General features: G+C 37.6%; 1 protein-coding gene across 1 annotated transcript in view; it reads left to right on the forward strand.

Annotated features, from left to right (window-relative positions):
* The window catches only part of IMPG1 (interphotoreceptor matrix proteoglycan 1), a gene marked incomplete at its 5' end in the record, with an annotated part of 107,713 nt that overhangs the window by 4,209 nt on the left and 84,734 nt on the right, over nt 1–18,770 (forward strand). The window contains 5 exons of the mRNA XM_077902633.1: nt 5,599–5,765; nt 6,034–6,062; nt 10,350–10,414; nt 11,020–11,099; nt 16,382–16,534. Of these exons, the coding sequence (XP_077758759.1) occupies nt 5,599–5,765; nt 6,034–6,062; nt 10,350–10,414; nt 11,020–11,099; nt 16,382–16,534 (494 nt within the window). The remainder of the gene's footprint in view (nt 1–5,598; nt 5,766–6,033; nt 6,063–10,349; nt 10,415–11,019; nt 11,100–16,381; nt 16,535–18,770) is intronic.

Genomic DNA, 18,770 nt, shown 5'->3' on the forward strand with positions numbered 1-18,770 from the left:
ACATTTTCTTTATCCATTCATCAGTCAATAGATATTTGGGCTCTCTCCATAGTTAGGATATTATTGATAATGTTGTTATAAAACATCAGGGTGCGTGTACCCCTTCAATTCTGTATTTTTGTATCCTTTGGGTGAATACTTAGTAGTTCAACTGTGGATCTATCCTAGGGTAGTTCTATTTTTAACTCTCTGAGGAATCTCCATACTACCTTCTAGCATGGCTGCACCAGTTTGCATTCCTACCAACAGTGCAAGAGGGTTCCCCTTTCTCCCCCATCCTCACCAACACCTATTGTTTCTCGTGTTATTCTTTTTAGCCATTCTGACATGTGTGAGGTGATATCTCATTGTAATTTTGATTTGCATTTCCCTGATGATGAGGGATGTTGAGCATCTTTTCATGTGCCTACTAGTCATCTGTTGTCTTCTTTGGAAAAATGTCTATTCATGTCATCTGACCCTTTTTAAATTGGATATTTATTTCTTGGGTGTTGAGTTTTATCAGTTCTTTATATATTCTGGATACTAACCCTTCAAATATCTTCTCCCATCCTATAGGTTGCCTTTTAGTTTTATCGATTGTTTCCTTTACTATGCAGAAGCTTTTTATCTTGATGAAGTTCCAATAACTCCTTTTATGCTTCTGTTTCCCTTACCTCAGGAGGCATATTGACTAAGAAGCTGCTCTAGCTAGTGTCAAAGAGGTTACTGCTTGTGTTCTCCTCTAGGATTTTGATGGTTTTCTGTCTCACATTTAGGTCTTTCATTCATTTTGAATTTAATTTTGTGTATGGTGTAAGGAAGTGGTCCAGTTTCATCGTTTTGCACATTGCTCTCCAGTTATCTCTGCACCATTTGTTGAAGACACTGTCTTTTTTTCCACTGGTATTCTTTCCTACTTGGTTGGAGGCTAGTTGGACCATATAGTGTGGGTTTATCTCTGAGTTTTCTACTCAGTTCCATTGATCTATGTGTCTGTTTTTGTGCCAGTACCATACTGTATTGATCACTACAGCTTTATAATATAACTTGAAGTCTGGAATTGTGATCCCTCCAGCTTTGCTTTTCTTTGTCAAGATTGCTTGGACTATTTGGGGTTTTTGTGGGTCCACACAAATTTTAAGATTGTTTGTTCTAGCTGTACAAAAAATACCATTGATATTTCGATAGGGATTGCACTAAATGTGTAAATTGCTTTGGGTAGTATAGACATTTTAATAATCTTTGCTATTCCAATACATGAACATGGAATATTTTTCCATGTCTTTATATCATCTTCAATTCCTTTCATTAGCACTTTATAGTTTTCAGAATACAGATCTTTAACCTCTTTATCTAGGTTTATTTCTGGATATCACAGATTTTAGTGCAATTATATGGGATCAATTCCTTGCTTTCTCTTTCTGCTGCTGCATTAGAAATATACAAGGGATTTCTGTACATTGATTTTGTATCCTGGGACTTTATTGAATTCATGTATCTAGCAATTTTTGGTAGGGACTTTTGGGTTTTCTACATAGAGTATCATGTCATCTGCAAATAGTGAAAATTTATATTTTTCCTTGCCTATTTGGATGTCTTTTTATTTGTTGTTGTTGTTGTTGTTGTCTGACACCATGCCTTTCAGTTCTGTATTAAATAACAATGGTAAGAACAGATAACTCTCTCTTATTCCTGATCATAGAGGAAAAGCTCTGTTTTTCCAAATTAAGATTGATATTAGCTGTGGGTCTTTTGTATAAAGCCTTTATGATGTTGAGGTATGTTCCCTCTATCCCTAGTTAAGGGTTTTTATCAAGAATGGATGCTTACTTTGTCAAATGCTTTTTCTGCATCTATTGAAAGGATCATATGGTTCTTATCTTTTCTTTTATTAACATGGTGTATCACTTAATTGATTTTCCAATATTGAACCACCTTTGCAACCCAGAAATAAATCCTACTTGCTCGTGGTGAAGGATTTTTTTAATGTACTGTTGGGTGTGATTTGTTAGTATTCTGTTGAGAATATTTTTATCCATCTTAATCTGGGATATTGGCCTATAGTTCTCTTTTCTAGTGTGGTCTTTGTCTGGTTTTGCAATCAAGATAATAATGCTGGCCTCATAGAGTGAGTTTGGAAGTATTCCTTCCATTTCTATTTTTTGGAACAGTTTGAAAAGAATAAGTATTAATTCTTCCTTAAATGTTTGGTAGAATTCCCCTGGGAAGCCATCTGGCCCTGGCCTTTTGTTGGGAGATTTTTGATTACTGATTCAATTCCTTTGCTAGTTATTGGTCTGTTCAAGTTTTCTATTCCTTCCTGTTTTAGTTTTGGTAGTTTATATGCTTATAGGAATTTATCCATTTCTTCCAGATTGCCCAACTTATTGGCAGATAATTTTTCATAATGGTCTCTTATAATAGTTTGTATTTCTGTGGTGTTGGCGGTGATCTCTCCTTTCTGGGAAATAATTCCTTAAGCAGCTTCAGACATTTGTGCTTCAGGGAGAAAGTTCTCTCAGAGCCTTTGTGAAAAGGAGATTTTAATGGGGATGAGGGTGTTCTGTGTCTCTGAAGTAGGAGAAAGGGCAGCAGAAAAAGAAGCAAAGCTCAGAAGATGCAGGCACCAAAAACAAGCCTTAAATTGGACTGAAATAAAAGGAAGACTTAACCTGAGACCAAAAGAAACATGCCGTGGGGTACATTGAACTAGTAATTAGAAGAATTATCACATTATGTTCTCTCAGATGTTTCACACACAGATATTATCAGTGAAAGTCACCAACACTAAGATCTCAAAGGCAACTCTAGTTGATTTTGTATACATGATGCAAATGCTGTATCTCTGACACTTAAATGTTTTTTGAACTAAATTAGCAAGTGCATTGGAGAGAGATAGAAAGTCAAAATAACATCCCAAAGAGTGTGGAGTAGGTAGATGAGAAGGATAGCAAGGGCAACTGGTTTGCTTGGGCTGGACACACAACTCTTAAGATCTGGACAAACCTCAAGATAGTCAACTGTCATTTCCTTCTTGTGTTGTATGTAGACCCTTGAGTACAGATGAAGATCAAAAGATTGCATGAGTGTTGGTATTGGGAAAGGCATTACAACCCTCTGATCCTTGCCTGGCAGGAGAAAGATAACATTCACAAAAGTGAGCTCTCCTGGTGAGGCTATTCACTTGCTCTCCAGGTGTGCTGACCCCTGTTACTTTCCTAGGTGTGGAAAACTTGATGGCACATTTGAGGTGCAGGAGACTGCACCCACTCCTGGCTTTGTGCATTCTGGTGAGGTCGCTGCTGGTAGATAACCTGAGCTTCTTTGGTCTGGAATTCTCTTTGCCTCTTAAAAACAAAGTTAAGAGAAATCCAGACATATAAAAAATGGGGAATGAAGGAAGATAAAGCATAGGAGTAAGTCTCCAAACTGGTCTTCTCTCACCTGCTCCTTCCCCCAGCACCTTCTCTCAGCAGGTAGGTAGAATTTCTTTAGAAATTCAGATGATGTCAGCTTCTGTCTCAAAGCCTCCAATTGCTCCCCATTCCTCCTGAGGTAAAAACCAACATATTATAATTGTTTATAACAGATATCATCTAACTTTTTTCCTCACTTAATCCTCTAATTTTTAAGGTATGTACCCCTTTGCATGCTTTTCAATTAATATCTAAAGTTTTTCATTATAAGTATAAATGATTAGGTAATATGTAACATTTGGTAAGTTGTAAATATTGATATTGAAAATAAAACAAAAATTAGAGCATTTGTATGTCTCCAGTAGAATCTACCATAGCTACTCAATAGTTACTATCAAATACTCCACAAGTACATATCTTCACGTACTCTTCTCAACAGTAGGAAATGCCACAGGGATCCTTTTTATCCATACACCCACATTTCCACTCCACTTCCCACTTCATAGCCCTATCTTTTTTTTAAAAGATATTATTTATTTATTCATAAGACACAGAGAGAGGGAGAGAGAGAAAGAGAGAGGCAGAGACAGAGACACAGGCACAGTCAGGAGAAGCAGGCTCCATCCAAGGATCCTAGGTCTCCAGGATCACGCTCTGGGCTGAAGGTGGCGCTAAACCACTGAGACACCTGGGCTGCCCTCACAGCCCTACCTTAATGTAATTTATTTCATGCTTGAAAGTCTGCTATTGGTTAGTCTTACATACTTCTTAGTAACAAAAATACATATATAAATTTGATTTATAGATTTTATCTATTTCCTGTTACTGTAGGCTTTATGTGTACAAAGAAATTTTTTCTAGGTCCAGTTGCATTTATAATTACTTTTAATATATAACTGGTTAAAACAGATAGATACAAATTTAACAAAAAACTTAAGTAAATTTATATTAACAGATATAAGATCAGATATTGATACCCGGTTTTGTGGGTACTAATGTTTATACATACAAAATTAGGAACAAGACTTTGGAAGAGTCCAGTTTAAATGAACGGCCTGTAGCTTAAGTGTCATTAGCTTCAGCCTCTGGATGGATGGAGTTGCTTTGGTGTCATTCCTGATATTAGTTCATGTACCATTACCTATTATTCATATTATATATTGCCACAATGAGACAGGATTTAGGATCAATTTTATCCCTAAGCATCTCACTTAAATACTGAGAAAACTTGTTATGTAAATAAATGGAAACAGATGGGAGTTTTGTTATAGTAATATCTTTATGCTTTAAGTTGCTTTGGCATTATATGTTAATAATCACTCATGATCTGTCATTATTTTTAATGATGTCACCTGTCAACTCCATTAGGACTTTTTCTAATATGTTGAAAACAACAAATCACCCTGTTGCAAAAACACATGTTACCCCTCAACTGAGTTCACTTGCTTTCTTAACCTCCACACTGCTATTTCACATCATCCCATTGTGTGGCAACCTAAAGGCACTGTGCCACAGTAAGATTAGGAAAAGGATGAATGGGGAAAGGGTGCTGGCCAAAGGGAAAGGAGAAAAGGAAAAGTGTGTGCTCAGGAAGGCTGACTTTAGAAAAGCATGATAGGAAAAATGAGACCTAGATATTGATTCTCTTTAAATTGTCTATGTGCCTATTTATCCCTTGGAAAGTCTTTAAATATAGCCAGGCACCTATGCCCCAGTATGAAGATTATTGGTCCACAAAGCCCTACACAGTCCCTGTTCCCCTCATCTTTCTGTCTTTATCCTCTTTTACTCTCATCCTTGCTGTGGTCACACTGACCTCTTTGTTGTTCCTTCAATGTTCAGAGCATTCTCCAGCCTTGAGTATGGAGAAGGCTCCATTCTGCTTAAAAGTCACCTTTATAGTGAGGCCTTCCTCAACTGCCCTATTTTAAACTGCACACACACACACACACACACACACACACTCAATATCTCTCTCTCTCTCTCATATTCCTTATCTTCCTTCTTTTATTTTTCTCTATAACATATACAGGGATTCAATATATATCTGTTAAATGAATTAATTTCTGTGGGCTATAAATTAGCATGCCCACATAAGCCATAAAAGAGCTCTCCATGGTCTGAAATGATGCTTAGGCTGGGAAACAGGGATTGTCTTAGGATGTGACCATTTTCTGTTCCTAATGGTGCTGCATTGTAGTGTGTCAGGAAGTGGTGTGGGAAGCATATCGGATCTTTCTGGATCGCATCCCTGACCCAGGGGAATACCAGGACTGGGTCAGCATCTGCCAGCAGGAGACTTTCTGCCTTTTCGACATTGGAAAAAATTTCAGCAACTCCCAGGAGCACCTTGATCTTCTTCAGCAGGTGAGTCTAAATGCTGTACATTTGGAACACTGCCCAAATAGCTCCAAGGCCTCTAGTCCCTGCCCCTTTCAAATTTGTTTCCACTGCATAAGGATTAGTTGAAGAAATGCTTAGAAATAACTGATAAGGCCTACAAGAATTTTATTTTTGCAAAATAGCATTGTACGGGCTGAGTGAAGTGAAGTTAAAGGGAAAAGAGGATGAAAATAGACTTTACCTCTTCAGCTGACATTTTACCCTGGTAAAATTACTTTTTATCTTTCTGCAGAGACTAAAACAGAGACACTTTCCTGAGAGGTAAGTACCCAAAATAGAGTGCAGCATGCACTTGACTTTTGAAAGATCATATAATGGAGTGAGACTGAGCTATTGTACCTTTAGGATATTATGTCAGCACTGAGATCTGTGTAGGTTATTCTGACAGACAAATTATGCATATATTGTGCTAAAGATAAATGAGTATATAAAGGGATCATGGATAGACCCTAACGATTGAGATAGATGTTGGCACTATGTTTGCAGATAAAATGGATTCATTTCTATGTGTTACGTATCTAATGTGTATTTTCACTTATAAGATATAGAACAACTAAAATAGTTTGACTTTAGAATTTATGATAAACTATTCATTACGTCAGAAAATACTAATACAATCAGAAAGTAACATGCATTTTGAACTCTCATTTGGTATTCTGTAAAGCATTAGTATTTCTCTAACCAAATTACCGAAGCACTGGGCTATACTCTCAACAAGAATTGAATATCAAATAAGAATCAAAATGAGAAAAAGGCAAGGAAAAGTACATTAGATAAAATGATTAAAGAACAGAAACAAACTCTAAACACAAATTATATACATTTATAGCATTTAGAAATCTAAATCTGAAGATAGTACTAAGAGAGACACAAATTTGGCTCTATGAATTACTGACAAGTCTTTATAATGCTTTTCACATTTATTCCTTCATTTCTATTCCCTTTGCCAACAACCTCTTCCAGGACCTTACTAATTTACACTGTGAAAAATGTCAAATATGATCTCCCTAATGGATTTCCCTGCCTCTAACCTCTTCCCCTCCTTAACTTGCATAACTGCTGCTGGATTAATAAGTCTGAAAAGTTCCTTTTCTTACATTGAGCCCTGTTCAATGACTTTCAAAAGATTCCCACATCTTCCTTTTACCCTTCTGAATATCCTCTGCTCACTAGTCCCCTCATGCTCTTGTGTACAGAAGGCTGAGTGGTAAGGATAAAACCACTCATATCCTTTGCCCTGACTCCCAGATAGGGCCAGCTGTTAGGGAGCACGAGATCAGAGACAGAGGATAGGATGAGGTAAGTGAATTTATCACCTCCCCTCACAACCAACTTGCAAAGTCTTTGAGGGCTGTTGTCATCCTTCAGTTTCATCTCAGCTCCTGTCAGGCAGCCTTTCCACAGATCCTTCTCTGTCTCAGGTTCATGGTAAGTGCCCTATTCTCTCACCTCTCCTAAACAAAGGGTGGTTTGAAGATCCCACTATTACCCACCCCTGAGTACTGCACTCGGCCTTGTGGTTGCTCTTTTACCCTTCCCACAACTTAATAAGTATCCCCCCTTTTTTTTAAGATTTCATTTATTTATTCATGACAGACAGAAAGAGGCAGAGACGCAGGCAGAAGGAGAAACAGGCTCCCTATGGGGAGCCTAATGCAGGACTCGATCTTGGAACACCAGGATCACACCTTGAGCCAAAGAGAGATGCTCAACCACTGAGCCACCCAGATGCCCCAGTAATCCCTTTTTTAAACTTTGTTCAAATTACCCCACAATGAGTGAGCCATCTGTGTCCTGCCAGGACCTTCATTGAGGCAGAGACCAAACTAATCAACTGAGGCCTTTCATCCCCTTACCTTGCCAAATTTGCCTCCATTACCCATGATACACTGTGGCCACATGCCATTCCTTACTGCACACCAACCAAACCCTACTCATCTGGACTCTGACCCCTAACCTTTCCATCTTGCCCAGAAGAACCTGCTTTTCCATGTTACCTATCCAAAGCCTACTCTCCTTGAAGCTCCTAGTGGAGTCCCACCTGGATCCCATGATGTCTTCACACCTGTTTGAGCCTGCAGCAATATCTTCCTGCTTTGAACTTTGTACTTTTTGGCACTTAGATTTGTATTTAACACTGCTTTACGCTATTTTCCTGTAAGAATTTAAACTCCTCAAGAGCAGGAACTGTTTTATATCTCTCCACCCACCACCACAGACCTGAGCAAAGTCCTCATATATTTTGTTAATTGATACTTCTACTGAGCCACTCTTTAGATATTTTTAAAAATTGTTACCAGAAGAAATAATGTAATTGAGGAAAATCTTAGTACTAGAGTATTAACTTTGTTCACATGACACAGAGATATTCACTTTTCTGATTTAACTATAGGATGATACTCCTCCATTTCAAAAAAATAAAAAATAAAGCAGAGGCCATCCATCCACGAAAAAAATCCAGCAGAATGTACCAAGATTCGATGGAAAAACATTAAAAATTACAGGAAACAGCTACCCAAGACAGAAAGAGAAAGAAATAGAATCATCCCACCCACTCCTGTGTCTACCAACATTGCTAGAAAGAATTTCTAAGGAGCAAGAGACAAACATTTTACATTAACTATGATTACTGAGTTGGGAAGGAAGGAAGGAAGGAAGGAAGAAGAAGGAAGAAGGAAGGAAGGAAGGAAGGAAGGAAGGAAGGAAGGAAGGAAGGAAGGAAGGAAAGCAGGCAGGCCTGTTATTTCAAACATTTCTAGAAAGACAAAACAGAAAATATTCTCACCTGAGTAGCCCATAAATCTGCCACTTTCAAATGACTTAAAAATAAAAGCCAGTGAAAGAACCCAGTGTCCCAGCTTCCCAAATTATAACTTCTGAGTGATGGTCTAGATTGCCATTAAAGTGGCAGAATCACACCCAATAGCAAAGGATGAAGAAATAGCATCTGAAACAGTGTCCTGCACAAAGTGGGCTATTGACTTGTAACCAATACCGTAGCCAGCACTTTAATAACTATTCCTCTTGGTTGTGTTCTTTTCTTACAGCAAAGTGAAACAAAAATACCAAAGTTATGATAGAAAGAAAAGAGATCTTACTATAAACAAAGTTTCTCTAAAGTGAAAAAAAAGGAAAATTATTTAAATCACAAATGCTGTAATGTTTGATATGGGAGCGCTATAAATATGATATCCATAAAAACTATTTCTTAAGCATATAGCATAAAACTAGCAGAAACAAACAAGTATACCTAATTCCAAAACAGTCTGTATTTATATTTAGTCTGTGTGCACCAATACAGTCCTCCATGTTTACATCTCTTCTGATTGGTCAAAGTCCATGCTAGGCCAAAGAATAACATTTTGTATACTCCCTCTATTAGGACTTTGGCAAAATTTTGTATGTTAGAAATACATATGTAGATAGTCCCACTGTTTATAGCCAATCTAGATGACTCTACAGCCAGAGACTCTACAGACTCTACACTGCAGAGGGGTGATGGTCTTCCCATCATCATGAGTCACAGAAAATTGGGTCAAATATATTGGTCAGGGCAGCCCGGTGGCGCAGCAGTTTAGCGCCATCTGCAGCCCAGGGTGTGATCCTGGAGACCCGAGATTGAGTCCCAGGGTAGGCTCCCTGCATGGAGCCTGCTTCTTCCTCTGCCTGTGTCTCTGCCTCTCTCTCTCTCTCTCTCTCTCTCTCAAACTCTCTCTCTCTCTCAAATAAATAAATAAATAATCTTTTAAAAAGAAAAACTCATCTGATTTAAATATATATATATGTCAACTATGACTATATTGTACTAACACACACAAGCTATAAGACCTAATAGCTTATAGTAACAAATCTTTCAGTGAGCTTCAAAAGATATCACTACTGCTACTCCTGTCTACATAAAGCTTGACAGAATGGGCCAACATTGTATGCAGACAACTATAACTATACCCTTCGATTTGCCCTTAGATATCTTCCAGACTGCCACTGCATGGCGCTGCAAACCTAGCCATAACTGTAGCAGGCAATGGTTGTGTCCAAAATAGAGATTTAATATACCTGCATTATCCAGAAATCTCCCTCTATCCTATTACTATAACCACCAGAGTTACTTTAGTAAATAAACTTAAGGACTCTCTGGATTTGCAGGTTTGAGGATCCAAGAGTTTAGCAAGAACATTCAGCCGTAGATCATGTCATGCAATTATCTTTGATGTCGAGGACATGAGTGCAAGCACAATGGGACTATGAAACATCAAACTCCAAAGACCAGTTTTGCTTACAATGAAAATGCTCCCCAGGACCCCATGAAAGATGTTTATGGAAAACCCTGGAATCAAACATAACTATTTTCAGGGGTTGTTTGAGTTTTTCTTTAATGAAAGTACATTTAAAGTTTACTTCTATAATGAAAAAATAGGAAAACCTAGTTTTAAAGGATTTTTCTCTAACTTTTAAGTCTATTGAGTATAGGAAAAGTAAATGCATTTCCCTTGTAGTTATCAAGCTCCTTTTTTACCACCTCTTCTTTTTTTTCTACTGTGGTGATAGAAAAGATGAAATATCTACAGAGGAGACATTAGGAGAGCCTGATGAAACCCCTGTGTTTTCTACAGGTAAGCTTAGATCTCCTCATTTACCTGCTCCTGAACCTTAATTCAAATGATCATGGAAGTATATTATTTAAAAAGCAATCCTTAATTGAAGTTGACAAGATTTATAATATACTTTCTCAAAACTAACTGATATTTCTAGCTTTATAAAATAATTTAAATGCATTGTATAAAACTTGGAAAATCTAGAAAAGAATAAACGTAAAACCAAATCACTCATTACCCTACAATTTGGAGACAACCATTACCAATATGTTCAAACAAGTTAATTCAAGATAAATATCTGTCTGGCATCCTTTATGTAGTCACAAATGGAAAAATTAACTGGATCACACTGGCAAAACCATTTAACTGTACTATATCTAGAATTGCACCAAACTAGGATAGCACCTAGAAGAGAAGAATGGAGAATTCAATTAAGATCAAAAGTATGAGTTCTATTTTCCCAAGAACATATTTATGTGACATTTTTTTAAAATGAGGTAAGAAACACCCCCCACATCTGTAAACTCCAGAATGACAGAAAAAGTATATGAAATTTTGACCTTGTTCTAATGTAAACCTCTCCAATCTCATTTTTGTGCCTGTGATGTTTTTCATTTCCACAGATGTTGTCAGTGTCTCTCTTGGACCCTTCCCTCTCACTCTCGATGACACACTCCTCAATGACACCAAGATGCCTACAATAGTAAGGAGTTCTGAGAGTCAATCTAGCTTTTCCCATGCCTGTTATTATTTTATTAGTAAAACAAGAAAAGAGAATGGGTGAACTGGCCGTTTAATATTACTAGTGCTGCATTTTTTATCATTCCAATTAAGAGTCAGTGACTTCATCCTATTCAGTATTCTTCCTTCTCCTAGGGACTGAGGGAAAAAAATAGATTGAAAGCTAGAATAAGGTGGGAAGAATTGCAAGAAGCAACTTAATTATAAACTCCAGGAAGGCAGGGGTACCTTTTCCCTCAGTACCTAACAGAATCTCGTATACAGCAGGTATTCACCAAACGCTAGAATAAATGAATGAATAAGCCTATCAATCAATCAGTCAAGTTCCTTCTCCACCAAAGTGTAATCTCATAATGACAGTAAGGGAAGAAGTTTTGCTTCAGTCATGGCCAGTGCGAATAGGTCAAACAAATATCAAAATGACTGAAATCCTGTGTGTCAAATGAGTGAAAATAAAAACAGTGTTCTCAAGGCAAAGAGGAGCACTGACCACACTGCTCTCTTTGTGTGAAAAGGCATGAAAGAGGAGAGGATATGTTACAGAATTTAATAGTGGTTATCCAAGAAGGGGGCCATTTTAACCACTCCAAAATCTTTGAGCCAAACACTTGTTGCTGAACCCAGGAATCTCTATTCCCTCTACTCTGGAGTGACAAGATAGTGGCAGCAGAAGTGGGAAGCAAATTCACAAGGGGGCAGGGGTATAGGGGTGACACATCAGAGCCTGAATCTCCTCTTACACTGCCACTGCAACCAGACCTAACTTCCCTGTGGTCTGCAAGACTTCACTAGCCTTTCCTCTCCTGGGAACCTCCCCTAGGTGATGAGGGCAAGAAGTTCAGTCTCACCAGCTCTGCATGAAAATTCGGGGATGAGAACCCTGCTGGTCATTCTATCTGGCCTATAGGCCAGATAGCTGTGGATTTGCTGGAACTATTGCTATGAACAAAGAATTAAAATGTTCCATTTTTCTCAAAATTACTATTCCATGAACAGTCAAAAGTGCTGTTGGAAAAAATTATTGAGATTAAACTTATTCACTATAAAATTTCAAAGATGACTTCAGTTCACCTTCTCTTTTCTCATATTACTTATATCCCATATTCTTCAAAATCTAATATGGGCCCCCCTTTCTGCAGTAAATATCCCTTGAACATCTCATTCCATATTCATCACTTTCTCCTCTTAACCTTTTTACCACCTGCACCCATCACTTTTGTTCAGCAAATGTTTTACTAAAATCCTCTGATGTGCCAGGCATTGGGATATGTGCCAAAGATCCTAAGACACACTTCCTGCCTTCAATATTTGTGTTATTGTATAATGCAAATAAGTACGACAAAATAATTTAAATGCTGTACTTGAAGATGGCGAATGTATAGAATGGAACAAAATGGTAGACCAGGACAGGTTGCAAAGGATGTAACCTCTAGTCATGAATGTTCACAAAGAGTTTTGGCATAAGTGGCCACATTTTTTTTAAACTTTGGGAGATTTAATGAATAATACTGGATTCAGGAGATTACATGTGGGTTGACAAGATTCGCACATAAAAAGACTCTAGGTGAATATGGCATAGGTATTAAATGAAAAATTCAAATATTATTCATTGCTACAAGACATTAGAGGAGGCAAAGATTTCTACCCTAAATGATCAGAGGAAATATTATTTTAAATGAACCATCAGATATTAGTAGGAAGTAAAAAAATGTGTGTGTGTGTGTGTGTCCCCATATGTTTTAGTGCTGGAGGTCAACATGGGGAGCAGTGAGGTGAGTCTCCAGTCAGGAGACTAGCACAAGCAATGTGCTATCTCATCAACAGTGAACAAGCTATCTGGTAGTCAACGCAGGGAGAAATGACACAGACTAAAATTGTTCAAACAGCAACAATTCCATTTAGAATTGCACCAAAAATAATAAGATATCTAGGAATAAACCCAAACAAAGAGGTAAAAAACCTGTACTCTGAAAACTATAAAACACTGATGAAAGAAACTGAATATGACACAAAGACATAGAAGGGCATTCCATGCTCATGGGTTGGAAAAATAAATACTCTTAAAACATCTATACTACCTGAAGCAATTTACACATTTAGTGCAATCCCTATCAAAATAGCATTTTTCATAGAGCTGGAACAAACTATCTTAAAATTTGTGTGGACCCACAAAAAAAACTCAAAATAGTCAAAGCAATCTTGACAAAGAAAAGCAAAGCTGGAAGCATCACAATTCCAGACTTCAAGTTATATTACAAAGCTGTACTAATCAATACAGTATGGTAACTGGCACAAAAATAAACATATAGATCAATGGAACTGAATAGAAAACCCAGAGATACACCCACACTATATAGTCAACTAATCTTCATCAAAACAGGAGAGAATATCCAATGGGAAAAGGACACTCTCTTCACAAATAGTGTTGGGAAAACTGGACAGCAGCATGCGAAAGAAAGAAATTGGACCATTTTCTTACACCATACATAAAAATAAATTTAAAGTGGATGAAAGACCTAAATGTGAGACAAGATACTATAAAAATCCTAGAAGGGAATACAGACAGTAACCTCTTTGACATCAGCCTTAGCAACTTATTTCTAGATATGTCTCCTAAGGCAAAGGAAATAAAAGCAAAAATAAACTGTTGGCACTACATCAAAATAAAAGACTTCTACACAATGAAGAAAATAATCAATAAAACTAAAAGGCAGCCTATGGGATGGGAGAAGATATTTGTAAATGGTATATATGATAAAGGGTTAGTATCCCGAATATATAAAGAACTTATAAAAAGTCAACACCCCAAAAACAAATAATCCAATTTAAAAAGGGTCAGAGGATATGAATAAACACTTTTTCCAAAGAAGACATACAGATGGCCAGGAGACACATGAAACAATGTTCATCATCGCTTACCATCAGACAAATGCAAAACAAAACTATAATAAGATGTCACCTCACACCTGTCAGAATGGCTAAAATCAGCAACATAAGAAATAACAGGTTTTGGCAAGCATGTGGAGAAAAAGGAACCCTCTTTGCACCATTGGTGGGAATGCAAACTAGTGCAGCCACTCTGTAGAACAGTATGGAGGTTCCTCAAAAAGTTGACAATAGAGCTAACCTATGATCCAGTAATTACACCACTGGGAATTTACCCAAATAATACAAAAACACTAATTCATAGAGATACAGGTACCCCTATGTTTACAGCAGCATTATTTACAATAGCCAAAATATGGAAACAGCCCAAATATCTATCAGCTGATGAATGGATAAAGAAGATGTGGTATGTATATACAATGGAATATTATTTAGCCATAAAAAGAATGAAATATTGCCATTTGCAAGGATGTGGATGGAGCTGAAGAGCATAATACTAAGTGATAATAAGTCAGTCAGAGAAAGGAAAATAACATATGATTTCATTTCCATGTGGAATTTAAGACACAAAACAAATCAGAAAAGGGAAAAAGAAAGAAAGAGAAACCAAGAAACAGACTGTTAGCTATAGAGAACAAATTGAGGGTTACCAGGGAGGAAGTGGTAGGGGGGAATGGGTGAAATAGGTGATGGGGATGAAGAAGGGCACTTGTCATGATGAGCGCCGGCTGTTGTATGGAAGTGTTAACTCATTATATTCTATACCTGAAACTCATTGGCACTTTGGTACTTTGTCAATAAAATTCAGAGGACACTTCTAGTTAATAAGATTTTAATTCTAAAAGCACTTGAGCTTTCATAATCTACTTCTTGAGACAATAGCTGTATGTTAGCTAACTGTAATTAAAATAAAAACTTTTTTAAGAATAAGATTTTCTACCTGGGCTTACTCAGAAGTTTAATAACAAAAAGAAAAAAATTTAATAAAAAATAAATAAAATTGTTCAGATTAGAGTCAGATTGTGGAGAGCCTTGTGTGTCAGGAAAAAAGTTTGGATTTTTATCCCTAGGTAATAGAGTATTACTGAGGATATTTTTCTTTTAACTTCCCATAGGTCCTAGCACTGTTCTATACCCTTACAGATGCTTAATGTGTGTTATCTCAATGAATGAATGAATGAATGAATGAATGAATGAATGAATGAGAAAGAAAGAAAGAAAGAAAGAAAGAAAGAAAGAAAAGAAAGAAAGAAAGAAAGAAAGAAAGAAAGAAAGAAAGAAAGAAAGAAATCTTTCTGTTAAACATCAGTAGTTTGGCAAGTGTGAATCTACATCCTTCATATGCCCAATTAAAGTTAGAGGCTGTGCTGCTGTCCACTGCCCATGGAAGAGAGGAGTTTGTGATAAGAAATGAGGAGAAACTACATGAGATTTGTCCCGCATGTCATTTTCTATTGGTTGGTCTCTTTTTTCTGCTTCCACAGCTCTATTTTCACTAATAAGAGAATATGTACATTACCAAAGATATTCAATTTTCTACAGACATGTGTTTTACTCTTTTAAGAAAGCTGTTCAGATTTCATGATTATCTGGGTACCCAATACCGAAAATTTGTCAAACCTCAAGTTTGAAACCCAGCTCTAGGCTTGCTCTGTACCCAGGGAGCCCAGGTGAATTCAGAGCGGTGAGACATTCCTTCCTGTTCATAGTCCAGAGGGCAAGAAGGATGACCCCTGGCCCTTGTGATCAGAGGTCAAATCCAGATCCTCAGAAAAGTGCTTCTCTTTTAAGCCACATGCCACCAAAGGTGGCCCAGATATGCCATTCCTTTTGAGAGATATTTCAAACCATCTCTTGACCTGTCAGTGCTTGCTAACTAGCTTCAATGTGAAGTTTAAGTACAAATGGTCTCATTAACCCAGTCTAGGCTCTTATCTTAAAAAGAATATATTAAGTAATATCTCAGCATCCTTAGGTTATTTTGTATAATCTGGTCCTCATCAAAGAGTATTCATAAAGTTACACAAGAATGTGGTACAATCCCAGTGATGCTCTGGCAATATATATGAATTATATGTGTGTGTATATATATGTGTGTGTGTGTAAATGCTTTCATGGAAAGCACATAGTCATAAAACTACAGTGTTCTCAAGGATCCTAAATAGTTAACTCATTGGCGCTTTGGTACTTTGTCAAGTACCAAAATTCAGAGGACACTTCTAGTTAATAGGATTTTAATTCTAAAAGCACTTGAGCTTTCATAATCTACTTCTTGAGACAATAGCAATATATATTATTTAATATTACCATATGCTTTTGGTTTATGCTAATAGATGATCCTTTATTTTTTTAATTTAGGAAAGTAAAGCAGAATCCACTAAGATATCTGAGGGCCCACTGGAGCAGAAGGTAGAGCTGAGCATCACTCTGACAAACCAGAGGTTTAAGGCAGAGCTCACTGACTCACAGTCCCCATATTATCAGGAGCTAGCAGAAAAGTCTCAACTCCAGGTAAGTGAACCCACCCCACACAACCACAGCCTAAGTCATGAATCAGAATCTGAGAGCCAGCAGCTAAACTCTTTGAGCTGATAGTTCCAACTTTTTATAATTAAGCATTAATTTTTAACCATTAGAAAGATATAAAAAACTGTAATAGGTCCAAAATGTTAGAGCACCTGGATCTCTAGAAAAGTATTTCTATTCCAGCATCTCTATCTTAAAAGTCACTTACATTTAGGGCTTCTTTAAATATTAGTAGGTTTTTAAATCTCCTTTAACTGAAAGTCATTAAGCACATAGTCTATACGTCTAAAGTGTTCATGTAAGCACCAACCAAGGAATATGCTGGGTTTTTTTTTTAATATACTGGTTTGAAATATTTTTTTAACCCGTATTAGTCTCACATAATATTTCCACTTTTGCAGTTTGATGCAATTTGAAGCCATGATATTTTTCATGGGTGATAGTGAAAGGCAGTTATGTTGTCCATGCCAGCCACTAAACTTAGGAGCTGCCCCAAGATGTCTTTTCTGTCTATGACCATCATCACCTCTGCCTGCCTCTTCATTCCCTGCAGGATGAATCCAAACTACTGTGCTGACAGGTCGCATTTCTAGGCCGTGCTAAGAGTCCTGCCTTCCTTTCCAGCCTCATCTTAACACTAGCTCCTCCCCCTCCTTTGCACAGAGGTACAAACTGCTTACAAATCTCTTCTCACCTTTAGCTTTTCCATAAGCTATCTGCAGTGGGTTTCATTTTACCAACTCATTCAGGGGAAGTCCTCTCTACCCATCCTGGGTTCAGTATCAATCCTCTGAGCTAACATACAGTGCCCGTTGCTGTCACAACATTTATCACCCTGTCTTGAGATTATTTGCTTACATGTCCATGGCCTTTGTTGTCTCCTTTCCCCCATCTTCACCCAACATCTTCATTACCTCCAGGTTCTGGGTATTCCCTTGAGGACAGGAAGGGTTTCTTTATCTCTGAAGACTTAGCTCCTAATACGGAGTTTGGGATGCAATTAACTACTCAGGAGTTGTAGAAATGCAACCAAAAATAGATGCATTCACAAGACAACATAACCATGAACTTTATTTATGGCTATCCCAAGCATCTCACACAGCATGGCCAGGGAACCCATAAGCCCCTACTTCTCATATGTGGAGAATTCTTTTTTTTTATAATAAATTTATTTTTTATTGGTGTTCAATTTGCCAACATACAGAATAACACCCAGTGCTCATCCCATCAAGTGCCGACCTCAGTGCCCGCCACCCAGTCACCCCCAACCCCCATCCTCCTCCCCTTCCACCACCCTGGTTCGTTTCCCAGAGTTAGGAGTCTTCCATGTTTTGTCTCCCTTTCTGATATTTCCCACTTATTTTTTCTCCTTTCCCCTTTATTCCCTTTCTTTTTTTTTTTAATTTTTATTTATTTATGATAGTCACAGAGAGAGAGAGTCAGAGACACAGGCAGAGGGAGAAGCAGGCTCCATGCACCAGAGCCCAATGTGGGATTCAATCCCAGGTCTCCAGGATCGCGCCCTGGGCCAAAGGCAGGCGCTAAACCGCTGCGCCACCCAGGGATCCCCTTTATTCCCTTTCTATGTGGAGAATTCAATGCTTACCTCCTCTCAACTGGAAAGAAGATGAATAAGCAAAAACTTTAAACCTCCAACCTCTTCCTGCACCAGTTTTCAGTAAATAAAATGTACAGAATCATTTCTACAAACTTGATAAGAGAAAGCATCAATATGGGGTGTTTATGAATCAGAGCAGTACTTAGACATGATTATTAGATCGAATGAATTAAAGAATAGTCTGTTAACATTCTATTTGTTCTTTGATCTTGTCAGAAAAATTCCTAGTATAGTCAGAATATCTTCAAAATTGGATAGTTAGCCAAGATTCAAACCCAAACGGCCTGGCACCAAAACTCCTGTTTATATCCATGATGCTATACTTCCTATTTTTCCTGAATAAATATATATGAGGCACAGATTTTTGTATCATCATCAAATAAACATGACCATTCTACACTCTGAAAACTGTATTAGCCAAAAGGCTATGTGTTACTTGGTCTTGTTCAGGAGCCCCACCACATTAGTCCTGCTAGTTCCTCTGCGTGGTCACTGGCTTCTCTGAAATGGAGCCCCTCTGCTTAGAGCATCTGTTCCCTTTCCAGGTTCCTGAGCAATCCAGACTACCTAGCAGCCTGCCAACACATAACTTACCAGCTCCAC

Source organism: Canis aureus, chromosome 7 (genome assembly GCF_053574225.1).
Source record: "Canis aureus isolate CA01 chromosome 7, VMU_Caureus_v.1.0, whole genome shotgun sequence".
Lineage (NCBI taxonomy): Eukaryota > Metazoa > Chordata > Mammalia > Carnivora > Canidae > Canis > Canis aureus.